This window comes from Hemitrygon akajei, chromosome 32 (assembly GCF_048418815.1).
Source record: "Hemitrygon akajei chromosome 32, sHemAka1.3, whole genome shotgun sequence".
NCBI lineage: Eukaryota > Metazoa > Chordata > Chondrichthyes > Myliobatiformes > Dasyatidae > Hemitrygon > Hemitrygon akajei.
In genome coordinates, this window is record NC_133155.1 from 40,252,996 (window position 1) to 40,267,895 (window position 14,900).

Genomic DNA, 14,900 nt, shown 5'->3' on the forward strand with positions numbered 1-14,900 from the left:
GGTACATTGGCCTTTATAAATCAAAGTATTGAGTATAAGAGTTGGAATGTTATGGTGAGGTTGTATAAGGCATTGGTGGGGCCAAATTTGGAGTATTGTGTACAGTTTTGGTCACCAAATTACAGGAAGGATATTAATAAGTTTGAAAGAGTGCAGAGAAGGTTTACAAGGATGTTGTCGGGACTTAAGAAACTGAGTTACAGAGAAAGGTTGAATAGGTAAGGACTTTATTCCCTGGAGCGTAGAAGAATGAGGGAAGACTTGATAGAGATATATAAAATTATGATGGGTATAGATAGAGTGAATGCAAGCAGGCTTTTTCCACTGAGGCTAGGGGAGAAAAAAACCGGAGGACATGGGTTAAGGGTGAAGGGGGAAAAGTTTAAAGGGAACATTGGGGGGGCTTCTTCACACAGAGAGTGGTGGGACTGTGGAATGAGCTGCCAGATGAAGATGTAAATACAGACTCACTTTTAACATTTAAGAAACACTTGGACAGGTACATTGATGAGAGGTGTATGGAGGGATATGATCCAGGTGCAGGTCAGTGGGACGAGGCAGAAAAATGGTTCGGCACAGCCAAGAAGGGCCAAAAGGCCTGTTTCTGTGCTGTAATGTTCTATGGTTCTATCAGATATATAGAGTAAAAGAGAGATGACAGTGGATTACAATTGCTGGAAAATGACACTGGAGAGAGAGTAATAAGGGAAAAATAAATGGCAGACATAGTCAGTATTTTGCATCAGTCTTCACTGTGGAAGACACCAACTGTATGCCACAAATTAAAGAGTGTTAGGAGGCAGAGATGAATATTTTAAAGAGAAGGTGCTTGGGAAAATGGAAGGTCTGAAGTTAAGTAAGTTACTTTGACCAGATGGACTACACCCAAGGGTTCTGAAAGAGGTATTTGAAGAGAATGTAGAGGTATTACTAATGATCTTTCAAGAATCACTAGATTCTGGAATGGTTCTGGAGGACTGGAAAATTGCAAATGTCACTCCACTCTTTAAGGGTGAGGGAGGCAAAAGACAGGAAATTATAGGTCAGTTAGTCTGACTTCAGTAGTTTGTAAAATGTTGGAGTCCATTATTAAGACTATAGGATCATGAGACTAAGGAGAAGAACTGGATCCATTGAGCCTTGTCCACCATTCCATCATGGCTGATTAATTATCCCTCTCAAACCTATTCTCCTACCTTCCTTCCATAATCTTTGATGCCCTGATTAATCAAGAACGTATCAAACTGCTGTTTAAATGCATCCAGTGACTTGGTCTCTAAAGCCATTGTGGCAATGAATTCCTCAGATTCACCACCCTCTGGCTAAAGAAATTCCTCTTCATCTAAATGAATTCCCTCTATTCTGACACTCACCGAGGAAACATATTCTCTACATACACTCTATCTTGGCCTATCTATTAATGAGGTTTCTGGATACTTGGAGGCACATGATAAAATAGGCCAACGTCAACATTGTTTTCTAAAGGGGAAATCTTCCCTGACAAATCTGTTGGAATTATTTGAGGAAATAACAGGCAGTATAGATAAAGGAGAGTCAGCAGATATTACTTAGAAACATAGAAAACCTACAGCACACCGCAGGCCCTTCGGCCCACAAAGTTGTGCCGAACATGTCCCTACCTCAGAAATTACTAGGCTTCCCTATAGCCCTCTATTTTACTAAGCTCCATGTACCTATCTAAAATCCTGTTAAAAGTCCCTATCGTATCCACGTCCACCACCATCGCCGGCAGCCCATTCCATGCACTTACCACTCTTGTGTAAAAAATTTACCCCTGATAGCTCCTCTGAACCTACTTCCAAGCACCTTAAAACTGTGCCCTCTTGTGCTAGCCATTTCATCCCTGAGAAAAAGCCTCTGACTATCCACATGATCAATGCCTCTCATCATCCTATACACCTCTGTCAGGTCACCTCTCATCCTCTGTCGCTCCAAGGAAAAAAGGCCCAGTTCACTCAGCCTATTCTTATAAGGCATGCTCCCCAATCCAGGCAACATCCTTGCAAATCTCCTCTGATATGGTTTCAATATCCTTCCTATAGTGAGGCGACCAAAACTGAGCACAGTACTCCAAGTGGGGTGTGACCAGGGTCCTGTATAGCTGCAACATTACCTCTCGGCTCCTAAATTCAATTCCACAGTTGATGAAGGCCAATACACCATACGCCTTCGTCAACCTGCGCAGTTGCTTTGAGCTTCCTGTGGACTCGGACCCCAAGATCCCTCTGATCCTCCGCACTGCCAAGAGTCTTACTATTAATACTATATTCTGCCATCATATTTGACCTACCAAAATGAACCACTTCACACTTATCTGGGTTGAACTCCATCTGCCACTTCTCACCGCAGTTTTGCATCATATCATTGTCCCACTGTAACCTCTAACAGCCCTCCACACAATCCACAACTCCTCCAACCTTTGTGTCATTAGCAAATTTACTAACTCATCCCTCCACTTCCTCATCCAGGTCATTTATAAAAATCATGAAGAGTAAGGGTCCCAGAACAGATCTCTGAGGCACTCCACTGGTGACTGAACTCCATGCAGAATATGACCCGTCCACAACCACTCTTTGCCTTCTGTGGGGAAGCCATTTCTGGATCCACAAAGCAATGTCCGCTTGGATCCCATGCCTCCTTACTTTCTCAATAAGCCTTACATGGAGTATCTGTCAAATGCCTTGCTGAAATCCATGTACACTAAATCTACTGCTCTTCCTTCATCAATGTGTTTAGTCACATCCTCAAAAAATTCAATCAGGCTCGTAAGGCATGACCTGCCTTTGACAAAGCCATGCTGATTATTCCTATTCATATTATGACTCTCCAAATGTTCATAAATCCTGCCTCTCAGTATCTTCTCCATCAACTTACCAACCACTGAGTTAAGACTCACTGGCGTATAATTTCCTGGTTATCTCTACTCCCTTTCTTGAATAATGGAACAACATCCACAATCCTCCAATCCTCCTGAACCTCTCCCGTCCCCATTGATGATGCAAAGATCATTGCCAGAGGCTCAGCAATCTCCTCCCTTGCTTCCCACAGTAGCCTGGGGTACATCTCGTCTGGTCCTGGTTGCTTATCCAACTTGTTGCTTTCCAAAAGCTCCAGCACATCCTTTCTTAATATCTACATGCTCAAGCTTTTTGGTCCGCTGTAAGTCATCACTACAATCACCAAGATTCTTTTCCATAGTGAATACTGAAGCAAAGTACTCATTAAGTACCTCTGCTATCTCCTCCGGTTCCATACACACTTTTCCACTGTCACACTTGATTGCTCCTATTCCCTCATGTCTTATCCTCTTGCTGTTAACATACTTGTGGAATACCTTGGGGTTTTCCTTAATCGTGTCCACCAAGGCCTTCTAATGGCCCTTTCTGGCTCTCCTAATTTCTTTCCTAAACACTTTCCTAACTTGTCTGTTCCTATCCCTCTCCAATGTTATGGTAAAGGGGATAGAGTTGTGATCACTATCTCCAAAATGCTCTCCCACTGAGTGATCTGACACCTGACCAGGTTCATTTCCCAATACCACATCAAGTATAGCCTCTCCTCTTGTAGGGTTATCTACATATTGTGTCAAGAAACCTTCTTGAACACACCTAACAAACTCCACCCCATCTGAACCCCTTGCTCTCGGGACATTCCAATCGATATTTGGGAAATTAAAATCTTCCACTACAACAACCGTGTTACTATTACACCTTTCCAGAATCTGTCTTCTTGTCTGTTCCTCGATGACCCTGTTACTATTAGGTGTTCTGTAAAAAGCACCCAGTAGGGTTATTAACCCCTTCCTCTTCCTAACTTCCACCCACAGAGACAATGTAGACAATCCCTCCATGTCTTCCTCCTCTTCTGCAGCCATAACACTATCTCTAATCAACAGTGGCACGCCCTCACCTCTTTTGTCTCCTCCCTGTCCTTTCTGAAACATCTAAAGCCTGGTACTCCAAGTAACCATTCATGCTCTGAGCCATCCAAGTCTCTATAATGGCCACAACATCATAGTTCCAAGTACAGATCCACGCTCTAAGCTCATCTGCTTTGTTCATAATACTCCTTGCCTTAAAATAAACACATTTCAAACCATCGGTTTGTGTGCGTCCCTTCTCAACCACCTACCTATCCTCCTCCTCACACTGTCTCCAAGCTTCCTCTGTGAGCTAACCTCCTCTTCCACCATCTCTTCAGTTTGGTTCCCACCCCCACACCAGCACTCCTAGTTTAATTTCTCTCCAATAACCTTAGCAAACCTGCCCGCCAGGATATTGTAGCCTTTTTCTACAGGTCACTCCTCCCCCAAAAGAGGTCCCAATGATCCAGAAATCTGAATGCCTGCCCCCTGCTCCAATCCCTCAGTCACGCATTTATCCTCCACCTCATTCTATTCCTGTACTCACTGTCATGTGGCACAGGCAGTAATCCTGAGATGACTGCCTTTGTGGTCCTGCTTCTCAACTTCCTTCCTAACTCCTGTAGTCTGTTTTCAGGACCTCTTCCCTTTTCCTGCCTATGTTGTTGGTACCAATGTGTACCATGACCTCTAGCTGTTCTCTTCCCACTTCAGGATATCTTGGATGTGATCTGAAACATTCCGGACCCTGGCACCTTGGAGGCAAACTACCATCTGAGTTTCTTCCCTGCATCCACAGATTCGCCTCTCTGACCCAATAACTATAGAATCCCCTATCACTACTGCCTTCCTCTTTCTTTCCCTACCCTTCTGAGCCACAGGGCCAGACTCTGTGCTAGAAGGGTAGGGAAACTATTGCTTCCCCCAGCTAGGCCATCCCCCCCCCCCCAACAGTACTCAAACAGGAGTACTTATTGTCAAGGGGTACAGCCACTGGGGTGCCCTCTAACCTCTGACTTCTGCCCTTCCCTCTCCTGACTGTTACCCACTTACCTGTCTCCCGAGGCCCCAGTGTGACTACCTGCCTATAGCTCCTTTCTATCACCTCCTCACTCTCCCTGATCAGACGATGGTTATCGAGCTGCATCTTCAGTTCCCTAACGTAGCCCCTTAGGAGCGGAAGCTCAACGCACCTGGTGCAGATGTGGCTATCTGGGAGGCTGGGAGTCTCCTGGAATTCCCACATCTGACGCCAAGACAGAACACCGGCCACACACAAGTACTTCCTGTCTGTATTCCACACAGGCAACCTACCTCACCTCGACCCGTTATCACCTAAGCCCCGTTGAGCCAAGGCCTTCCTACTCTGTCTCCCTCTGCTCCATCGCTCGCTCCTCTAGTGCCCGCTCTATAAGGCTGTCTCCTTTTAAACTGTTCTCACTGGCTGACATCCATGTGGTTGCGCAGTTGTACCCTGATCAAACAGCTGAAGAAATAAACAAGAATGGGCATAGAAGTGACAGATAGAATATAGTGTAGGGATATGTGTGGCCATACACTTTGATAGGAGGAATAAAGGCGTCGACTATTTTCTAAGTGTGGAGAAAATTCAGAAATCAGAAGTACAAAGGGACTTGGGAGTCCTTGTGCAGGATTTGCTGAAAGTTAAGACCATAAGACATAGGAGCAGAATTAGGCTATTTAGCCCTTCGAGTCTGCTCCACCTTTCAATCATGGCTGATCGTTTTCTCCCCTCCTCAGCCCCACTCCCCAGCCTTCTCCGTAACCTTTGATGCCATGTCCAATCAAGAACCTATCAATTTCTGCCTTAACTGCTGTTGCGATACGCGTCCGGCAACAATGAATATAGAATTAAGTCAGGTTTTATAAACAAATAAACAATTTATTAAACTCTGCTCAACAAAAGATTGAAAAGTAAACAAATGACTAACAACTGGGAGTTAACTGCTATACAGCAACTCTGGAACAGTTCTTAAAGTGGTAACTATGAAAGTCCGCGTGATTTATACAGTCAATTAAGAGAGATTTCCTGAAGTAATGAATTCCTCAACGACGTGACGTTACTGCTGATTCCAGCCGAAATATGCCTTGTCCGAAGGATTCATGATGAAGGAAATAAAAACGGTTTAAAGGAACTGACCTTTTTTCTTGGCGAATAACACTGCACAACCCTTTCTGCTCTTACAGGCAGGGGTTATCTCAGATGCAGGTCACTATTTCCTGAACGAAGATTCATTAAGGTCAATCCTGTATTAAACCACCAAACTTTACTCGATCCTTCGGGTTCCCGTACTTCGTTAAAGTCTTCCGTCTCCAATACTTAGACTTTAAAATTAAATCAAAGATACATCAACAAAACTGGTAGCAATTGGCAAAACTGCCAGCACAATGATTCTGTACCTTACAGTAGGAAGTAAAACTGCACTTTAAAATGAAACTGCGTCATGAGACAAATATGCAGCATAAAGGAGTAACTGACGAATTAAACAATGACTCGACACAAAAAACTCCTGTGTCACAACAGGCTTTCCTGTTTTATACCTGTTGGAACCTGTCATCACGTGACCTCACACTGGTGGGAAATTACATCACCCCACCATCACAAGACCATTACATCATGCTCACCAGATACTCAATTACATCATGGTCATAAGACAGTCACAAGATAATTCCCTCCCTCTCCCTTCCCCCATCCCACTTTCACTCTGTCTCCTCTTCCAGCTGCCTATCACCTCTCTCATGATTCTGCCTTCTTCTACTACCCATAGACCTTTCCCCTTAGATTCCTCCTTCACCTCTCCTGCCTATCCCCTCCCCCACCCCTTGATCTTTCCTCTGATTGTTTTTTCACCTGGCACATTCCACCCTCCCCCCACGTTCTTTATAGGGCCCCTGCCCCCTCCTTCTTCAGTCCTGACGAAGGGTCTCGGCCAGAAACGTTGACTGCTCATTTCAATGGATGCTGCCCGACCTGCTGAGTTCATCCAGCTTTTTTGTACGTCTTGAGGCTTCACCAGTGCTGTGTAAAGCCTCAGCATCACTTGCAGGTCGAGTTGAGAATGTGTTCAACACAACAGGCAGCTTGTGGACTTGTTAACACACTGGCTAATGTACCGTAGATGTCGGATTATAAGCCGCTACTTTTTTCCCACATTTTGAACAGCTTTGAACTCTGCGGCCTTTACTACGATGCGGCTAATACATGATTTTTTTTCAAGCCGCCAAAAACATTTTGCCTCGTAACAGTAGACCAATAAAATTGATGAGTAGTTCACAGAGGTCCAATGAAATTGTACGATAAATCAAGCGCACTTTCACGATTAAATTATTGTAAATCAGTCATTTGTACTCACCCTCATCAACATGGAAAACACTCGAAGAAAAGCATTGTGCTGCCTTTATGGCAGTTATTTAGTTTATAATATTTTCGCTTAGTAATTCATTTGTTAGTATTTTCTAAGTTAGAAGTGTTTTAACTATATTTGTTTTCTGTACTACATCGCGGGATGCTATGACGTCACACCCGGTTTCGCCGCGTCTTGTGGGAAAAATGCCGTTTGCGATAAACGGGAAGGAGGGGGGCGAGCGGCATTACGCGAGCGGCATTGGATCTGAGCGAACGCTGCTTTTAAGTTAAAGGCGATCAATAACTTTTCCTGGTAGGCTGCAGTATATATATTTTTTACCAGTCGTTAGGAGATATTGGAATGTTGTTCAGTAAAAAAGTATACGCAACGTATATTTAAAAGTAGCCGCGTTACAGGCACGGTTCGAAAAAAAGCATTTGCAATATGTATTTGTTTATGTTACCATATGGATTTAATTAAAAGTTAAAAAATCCTCACGTGTAATATCTTTCTGTGTAAATATCTCATATTACAACGTGGGACACCTGCGGCCGAAAATCCGGTGCGGCCTAAAATCCGGTGCGGCCTGTACAAGTACAAAATTGATTTTATTTCTAAAATTAGAGCCAGCGGCTTTTAATCAGGTGCGCTCTGTAGTGCGAAATCTACGGATATTTACTCACCAATAACAAACATCAGTATGAAAAGCACATTGAGTAGTTTAATTATCAGCATTGCCCTGATTTACCTACTTACACCGAACTCAGAAGCGTACTTAGCTAAAAATGCTTGCATGCTAATTACAAAATTGCTAGTGAATTACTCTTTAATGACACCAACAAGTGCATATCCCCACAAATACCTTTCAGAAGGTCTTTGGCAAAATGCCACACATGGGGGTGCTAAACATGGTATCACAGGAAAAATACAAGCAAGGATAGAAGATTGGTTGACTGGCAGGAGGCAAAGAGTGGGAATAAAGGGAGCCTTGTCTGGTTGGCTGCCGGTGACCAGAGGCGTTTCACTGGATTTGGTGTAGGGACCAATTCTTTTCACATTAAATGTCAATGATTTGAATGATGGAATTGATGGATTTGTGACCAATACTGCAGATGATATGAAGATAGGGATGGGAACACAAAGCAGGGATGCTGCAGAAATACTCTTGGGGAGGCTTTAAACTAATTTGGCAAGGGGGTGAGAACTGGAGCGAAGGGACTCAGGATAGAACAGGATGGTAAAACAGCAAACAGCGTGCAGACAGACTGTCAGGAAGGGGTAGGCAGATGAGAGGACAAAATTGCAGCCAGCAGGGTATCAGTGCATTAGGGATGCAAAATCAAAAAGGGCAGCAGAAACAGTACTCAAAGTGTTATATCTCAACGCACGTAGTATAAGAACTAAGTTGGATAATCTTATTGTGCTATTACAGATTGTCAGGTATGATGTTGTGGCCATCACTGAATAGTGGCTGAAGGATGGTTCACAAGTGTGATTCCAGGAATGCAAAGGTTATCATATAAGGAATGCTTGATGGCTCTGGGCCTGTACACACTGGAATTTAGAAGAATGAGGAGGGATCTCATTGAAACATTTTGAATGTTGAAAGGCCTAGATGCGGAAAGGATGTTTCCCATGGTGGAGGAGTCTACAACAAGAGGGCACAGCCTCAAGATAGAGGGGCGTCCATTTGAAACAGCGATACAGAGAAATTTCTTTATCCAGAGGATGCTGAATTTGTGGGATTTATTACCACACACAGCTGTGGAGGCCAGGTCATGGGTGTATTTAAGGCAGAGCTTGACAGGTGCTTGATTTGATTGGACATGGCATCAAAGGTTATGGAGAAAAGGCTGGGGTGTAGGCTGAGGAGGGGAGAAAAGTATCAGCCATGATTGATTGGCAGTGCAGACTCAATGGGCCAAATGGCCTAATTCTGCAGCTGTGTCTTATGGTCTTATATCGGTCATGATGGAGTGGTGGATCAGACTAGATGGGCTGAATGGCCTAATTCTTCTCCTATATTTTATGGAGTTACAATTCATGTAATGAATTTGGCAAGTAGGTTAAAGGAGAAATCTAAAACCTTTGATAAGTATATTATAAAGAAGGTGTAACTAAAATATCCCCCACAGAAACCAGACAGGCAATCTGTGTGGAGGCAGGGGATATGAGCTAGAATATAAATTAGTACTTCATATTGGTAGTCAAAGTGGGATCTAGTGATATTCAGGAGCACAGCTCTATCAGGAAGGAGGAAGTTCTGGAAATATTGTAGCATATTAGCATAGATAAATCCACAGGGCTTGACCGAAGCTATCCCAGGATGCTACAGGAAACAAGGGGAGAGACTGCTGGTCTCTAACAGAGATATCTGCACCTTTGTCAGCCTCAGGTGAAGTATTAGAAGACTGGAGGACAGCTGATATTGACTCTTTGCTCAGTAAGGGCGGTAAGAAAGCGCCAAGAAACTATAGGCCGATGATCTTTACTTCAGTGGTAGGGAAGTTTTTGGAAAAGATTCTGAGGGACAAGGTTTATGTTCAGGGACTGATCAGGAGTCAGCATGGTTATGTGCAGAGAGGGTCATGTCTCACAAGTCTGGTTGAGCCTTTGGAGGAGGTGATTAAGATATTGAAAAGGCAGAATGGTGAGACCTGGTTTATGAGGGTTGATTGATAAGTTCGTGGCCTAGGGTAGAATGAGTCAATTTTAGAAAACCTAGCACATTTATTTTTCACCCTCCCCTAGTGTTGCCACCATATCCTCGTGGCCCTCCTTGGGTGATAAGCCCTTGAGACCGAGGTAGTGGATGACATCACAAAGGCCGACTTTGTCCATTTTCTCAGACAGCTTACTTACAATTTTCAATTATCTGAAACAGAAATACTACAGAAGTTATTCACTTCAAACTTTCTGCATAATCACTCAAAGAGTTGAACTACACGTGCATATAACAAGAGCTGTATAACACATCCCCTTCTACCTTAGGCCATGGACTTATCAATCACCCCTGCTGTGGACCACTTTCTGGAGGTCCAAGACGCCGACTTCTACAAAGAAGGGATCTGTATGCTCCATGACCGCTGGACTAAGTGTGTAAATGTAGGAGGGACTATGTTGAAAAATAAATGTGCTAGGTTTTCTAAAATTGACTCCTTCTACCTTAGGCCACAAATTTATCAATCACTCCTCGTACACCATCGCCCATCATCTTCCCTCTGATTTCATTTCTGAAATCAGTGCAGATAACATCTGGGTTATTTTGCTGTTTCAATTTAGAACCTCCTCTCTGACTCTCAGTGGATTTACTGAGAACAGGGAGAATCATACCATTTACACAAATCTGTTATTGCAATTAAATCTCCATTATCTTGTTGGTTTAATGTATGAGTGGGGTAAACATGTCCAGCACTCATTGGAACCGTTCAGCCCCTGTACTCACAGGTTCATGGCTGTATAGTGTTACCTCCATGGCTGGTCCACCCCCAGCTCGGATCTCCCATACTGCCAGCTGTGCACCAATCACACTGCCATGCAAACAGTACTTGAGAACAGGAAAGCAAAATACTGCAGAGTCTATAAATCCAAGGTAAACTCAGAAAGTGCTGCACCTACTCATCACATCAGATTCAAGTCAGTGACCTGAAATGAAACATTATCTGTTTCTCTCTCCACGGAGACTGCCTAGCTTATTGAGTACTTATTGAGTATTTCCAGCACTTTCTGCTCTGTGCAGGACCAAGAAATAGATCTGGTTAACTTGTTTGGTGGTTTGAACTCTGGGCCATGTTGATGCTTATTCAGGAAATAACTGGGCAATCAAACGGCGACAGATGGATGTAGTGTTCCAGTTCCTTTTACTTTAATTTATTGTCACCAAACAATTGATACTAGAGCGTACAATCATCACAGTGATATTTGCTTCTGCGCTTTGCGCTCCCTGAAGTACAAATCGAAGTAAATATAATAAAAATTTAAATTATACATCATAATTAGAAAATAGAAAAGGGAAGGTAAGGTAGTGCAAGTCAGGTCCAGATATTTGGAAGGTACGACCCAGATCCAGGTCAGGATCTGTTCAGCAGTCTTATCACAGTTGGAAAGAAGCTGTTCCCAAATCTGGCCATACGAATCTTCATGCTCCTGAACCTTCTCCCGGAGGGAAGTGGGACAAAAAGTATGTTGGCTGGGTGGGTCTTGTCCTTGATTATCCTGGCAGCACTGCTCCGACAGCGTGCGGTGTAAAGTGAGTCCAAGGATGGAAGATTGGTTTGTGTGATGTGCTGGGCTATGTTCAGGATCTTCTGTAGCTTCTTCCTGTCTTCAACAGGACAACTTCCATACCAGGTTGTGATGCACCCTAGAAGAATGCTTTCTACGATGCACCTATAAAAATTAGTGAGGGTTTTAGGGGACAGGCCAAATTTCTTCAGTTTTCTCAGGAAGTAAAGGCCTTTCTTGGCAGTGGACTCTGCTTGGTTAGACCAAGTCAGGTCATTTGTGATATTCATCCCGAGGGACTTAAAGCTTTTGACCTGTTCCACCTGTGCACCACCAATGTAGATGGGGTTGTGCGGTCCGCTACTCCTTCTGAAGTCAACAACCAATTCCTTCGTCTTGCTGACGTTGAGGGATAGGTTATTGTCTTCGCACCATGCCACCAGGTTCTTACTTTCCTCTCTGTACTCAGACTCATCATTACCCAACATGCGGCCTACAATTGTGATGTCATCAGCAAACTTAGATATTGAGTTCGATGGAAACTTGGCTACACAATCATGGGTGTACAGTGAGTACAGCAGGAGGCTGAGTACACAGCCTTGTGGGGCACCGGTGCTCAGAGTGATTGTAGAGGAGAGCTTGTCCCCTATTTTTACAGCCTGGGTCCTGTCTGTGAGGAAGTTGAAGATCCAGCTGCAGGTATGAGTGCTAAGACCCAGGTTCCGGAGCTTAGGAATCAGATTATTTGGAATGATGGTATTAAAGGCAGAGCTGTAGTCGATGAAAAGGAGCCTGTTGCTCCGGTAGGCAAATTGCAAAGCGTCAAGGTTGACCAGTAGGTTATGGTTGATGAGTGCCATAACCAATCGCTCGAAGCACTTCATAGCAATTGATGTTAGAGCCACAGGTTGGTAGTCATTCAGGCATGCCACCTTGCTTTTCTTCGGCACCGGGATTATTGTTGCCTTCTTAAAACACGAGGGGATCTTAGACTGAAGCAGGGAGCAGTTGAAGATGTCAGCAAACACTCCAGCTAGCTCGCTTGCACAGGCCTGGAGAACCCGTCCCGGGATGCCATCTGGGCCCGTTGCCTTCCTTGGATTTATCTTCAGGAAGGCTCTTCTAATGTCTTCCTCGGTGACGATGAATCTTGATGCCATCAGGTCCGGTTCATCCAGAGGGGGCGGGATGCTCCTCTTCTGTTTGAATCTTGCGTCAAATACGTTAAGTTCGTCAGGAAGAGAAGCGATACAGTTATTGATATTCCCAGCCTTTTCTTTGCGCCCAGTGATCTCATTTAGACTCTGCCATAGTCTACTGGCATCCCTCTGGTTAGCCTGGGCTTCCAACTTGGCTCGATGTTGCCTCTTGGTGCCCTTAATGGCTTTCCGGAGTTCACACCTGGATTCCATGTAGTGACTGGTATCTCCGGATCTAAAAGCCTCAGCTCTAGCCTTCAAAAGGGACTGGACCTCATAATCCTGCTGTGACTGGGGTGTAATGGAGCAGTGGAAACAGTAAACAGTCTACAGGGACACTCTCCAATTCCTTGTATAGCCTGGAACAAAATTAAAAATTTGTGTGCAGGTGTAAACCAGTCCCATAACCAACTAATCTTGTAGCTAGGCTCCCATAATACAAACTGCTGCACCAAAGGCACTGCTCCAAGGCATTGTTATCTCCCTCATTGAAGCAGATATGAGGATAGGCCCAGCACCCACAAGTCTGAGTTCCTTCTCTAGCCTGCTCCTGCTACACCTCACTGCTCTCCATGCTGAATATGTGGACCATTGCCAATTTCTTCAGAGCCACCTCTCACTGAGGGCAAACCTTGGCATGAAAATCCTTTTCATATATGTCCCATAATGTAGGAAATCATTTGCCCCTTCAAGTCTTGGCCAATTCACAATTTTTGAGGAGATAGTGTGTTTGAGGATCAAGATGTCAGACCTGGCATGAAACTGCTGGTCTGTAGGGTAACAGTGATTGACACCTGTCCCATGTCTCTGAGACTTCAACTTCCCACAGTAGGTTGCTTAGGAAAGTGGTAAGACGCCACCAGTATAGCTTTGTCAACCTCCTGCAAACGGACTGGATGGGAAACTGGAGCAATGACAGTATCTGCTTCTAGGCCAACACTTACATTGCTGAGACCCTCATTGGGTCTTATGGGGCAGGCAAGCTTGTTCACGTGCCCGAAGGCAGTATCTCAAGATCAGACACCCTATTCTGCCTTTGCTCTCAGGAGCAGATTACCTGCTGGACCCAGAGAAAGATCCAAGGATGAGCACTCAGACTCTTTGAAGAAATGCAGCATTCTCATTGACTTATTGAAACCACCGGCCCATGAGTGCTCAGAGAAGGGGATTTGGGTCAGTATTGAGAACCATGTCTGGACTACACAGAGGCCCTGTGCAAAGTGCTGGAAACATATGTGAAGAGGAAAGGTATGGGTCAAATAGGGCAAATGGAGCTGGCTTAGCTGGGCGTCTCTATTTTGCATGGATAAGCTGGGCCAAAAGGCCTGTTTTTATGCTTTGTGACATCTTAACCTCACAAGCTGCCCATACAAAGAGACTGTTGTTCCCATATTGGTCTCACCAGTCACCTGAGAAGCACAAAACTGGAGAGGAATTAAGCCATCCCTGATGTGTGGGCAGGAGGAAGGAACTGTCTAATATGTTGAACAGCTGTGACCAGGTGTTTGTGAAGGCAAGTATTACTGTGATATGGTGAAGGCAAGTATTGCCACTCATGAGACTGCAAGAGCACGTGAGCAAGGAAGAAAAGTTGTGCATTATTCTGAAACTCAGCCAGCCTGGGATTCTAGAAGTACGGAAGTATCGATGTAATAAATGAAGACCAGGAACTGATTTCTAGAAAGCACACTCCTATAGTGAGATTAAAGCAATAATGGTGGCTGGGGAGCTAGGGGAAGCATCTTTGTTTGCTTTTAAATAACCTCACGTAATCTGGGAGGCCAGAGGTGACTCTTTCAGGTGGCTTGTTATTTAAGTTCAGGTGATAGTTCTCGGTTGGAGTGAAATGATTATTTTACAAGCTGCTTTTGTATTTCAGCCTCCGCTGTCACTGTTTGCTGAGAGGAACAATTCTTTCTTCAAGGTAAAAATCACACTCCTGAGAAAGACTTTGACCATGGTGGGACTTGGATACAAACTGGTAAAGTTGGATTTCAAGGCACAAATACTTCAACAAAATTTATTCTCAAACAGATAATTCATGTCTTTTGAACTCCTTACTTACTGGAATCACAGAGGTTTTAACTTGTATATTCAAGTAATTGCTCAATGGAATTGGATCAAAGATCAACTTTACATCCACATTTATGTGTGTTAGGAATTTGCTGTGGTGTGTTGCCACATCATGCACGCACAGAAATATTAAGAGGGTCTGTAAACTACCTT

At 44.1% G+C, this 14,900-nt stretch overlaps 1 protein-coding gene across 7 annotated transcripts in view; it reads left to right on the forward strand.

Annotated features, from left to right (window-relative positions):
- Positions 1 to 14,900, forward strand: part of LOC140719770 (uncharacterized) — a 411,496-nt gene that overhangs the window by 339,736 nt on the left and 56,860 nt on the right. For all 7 annotated transcript variants that reach the window (XM_073034626.1, XM_073034628.1, XM_073034629.1 and 4 more), the window contains one exon: positions 14,554 to 14,598. In XM_073034626.1, the coding sequence (XP_072890727.1) occupies positions 14,554 to 14,598 (45 nt within the window). The remainder of the gene's footprint in view (positions 1 to 14,553; positions 14,599 to 14,900) is intronic.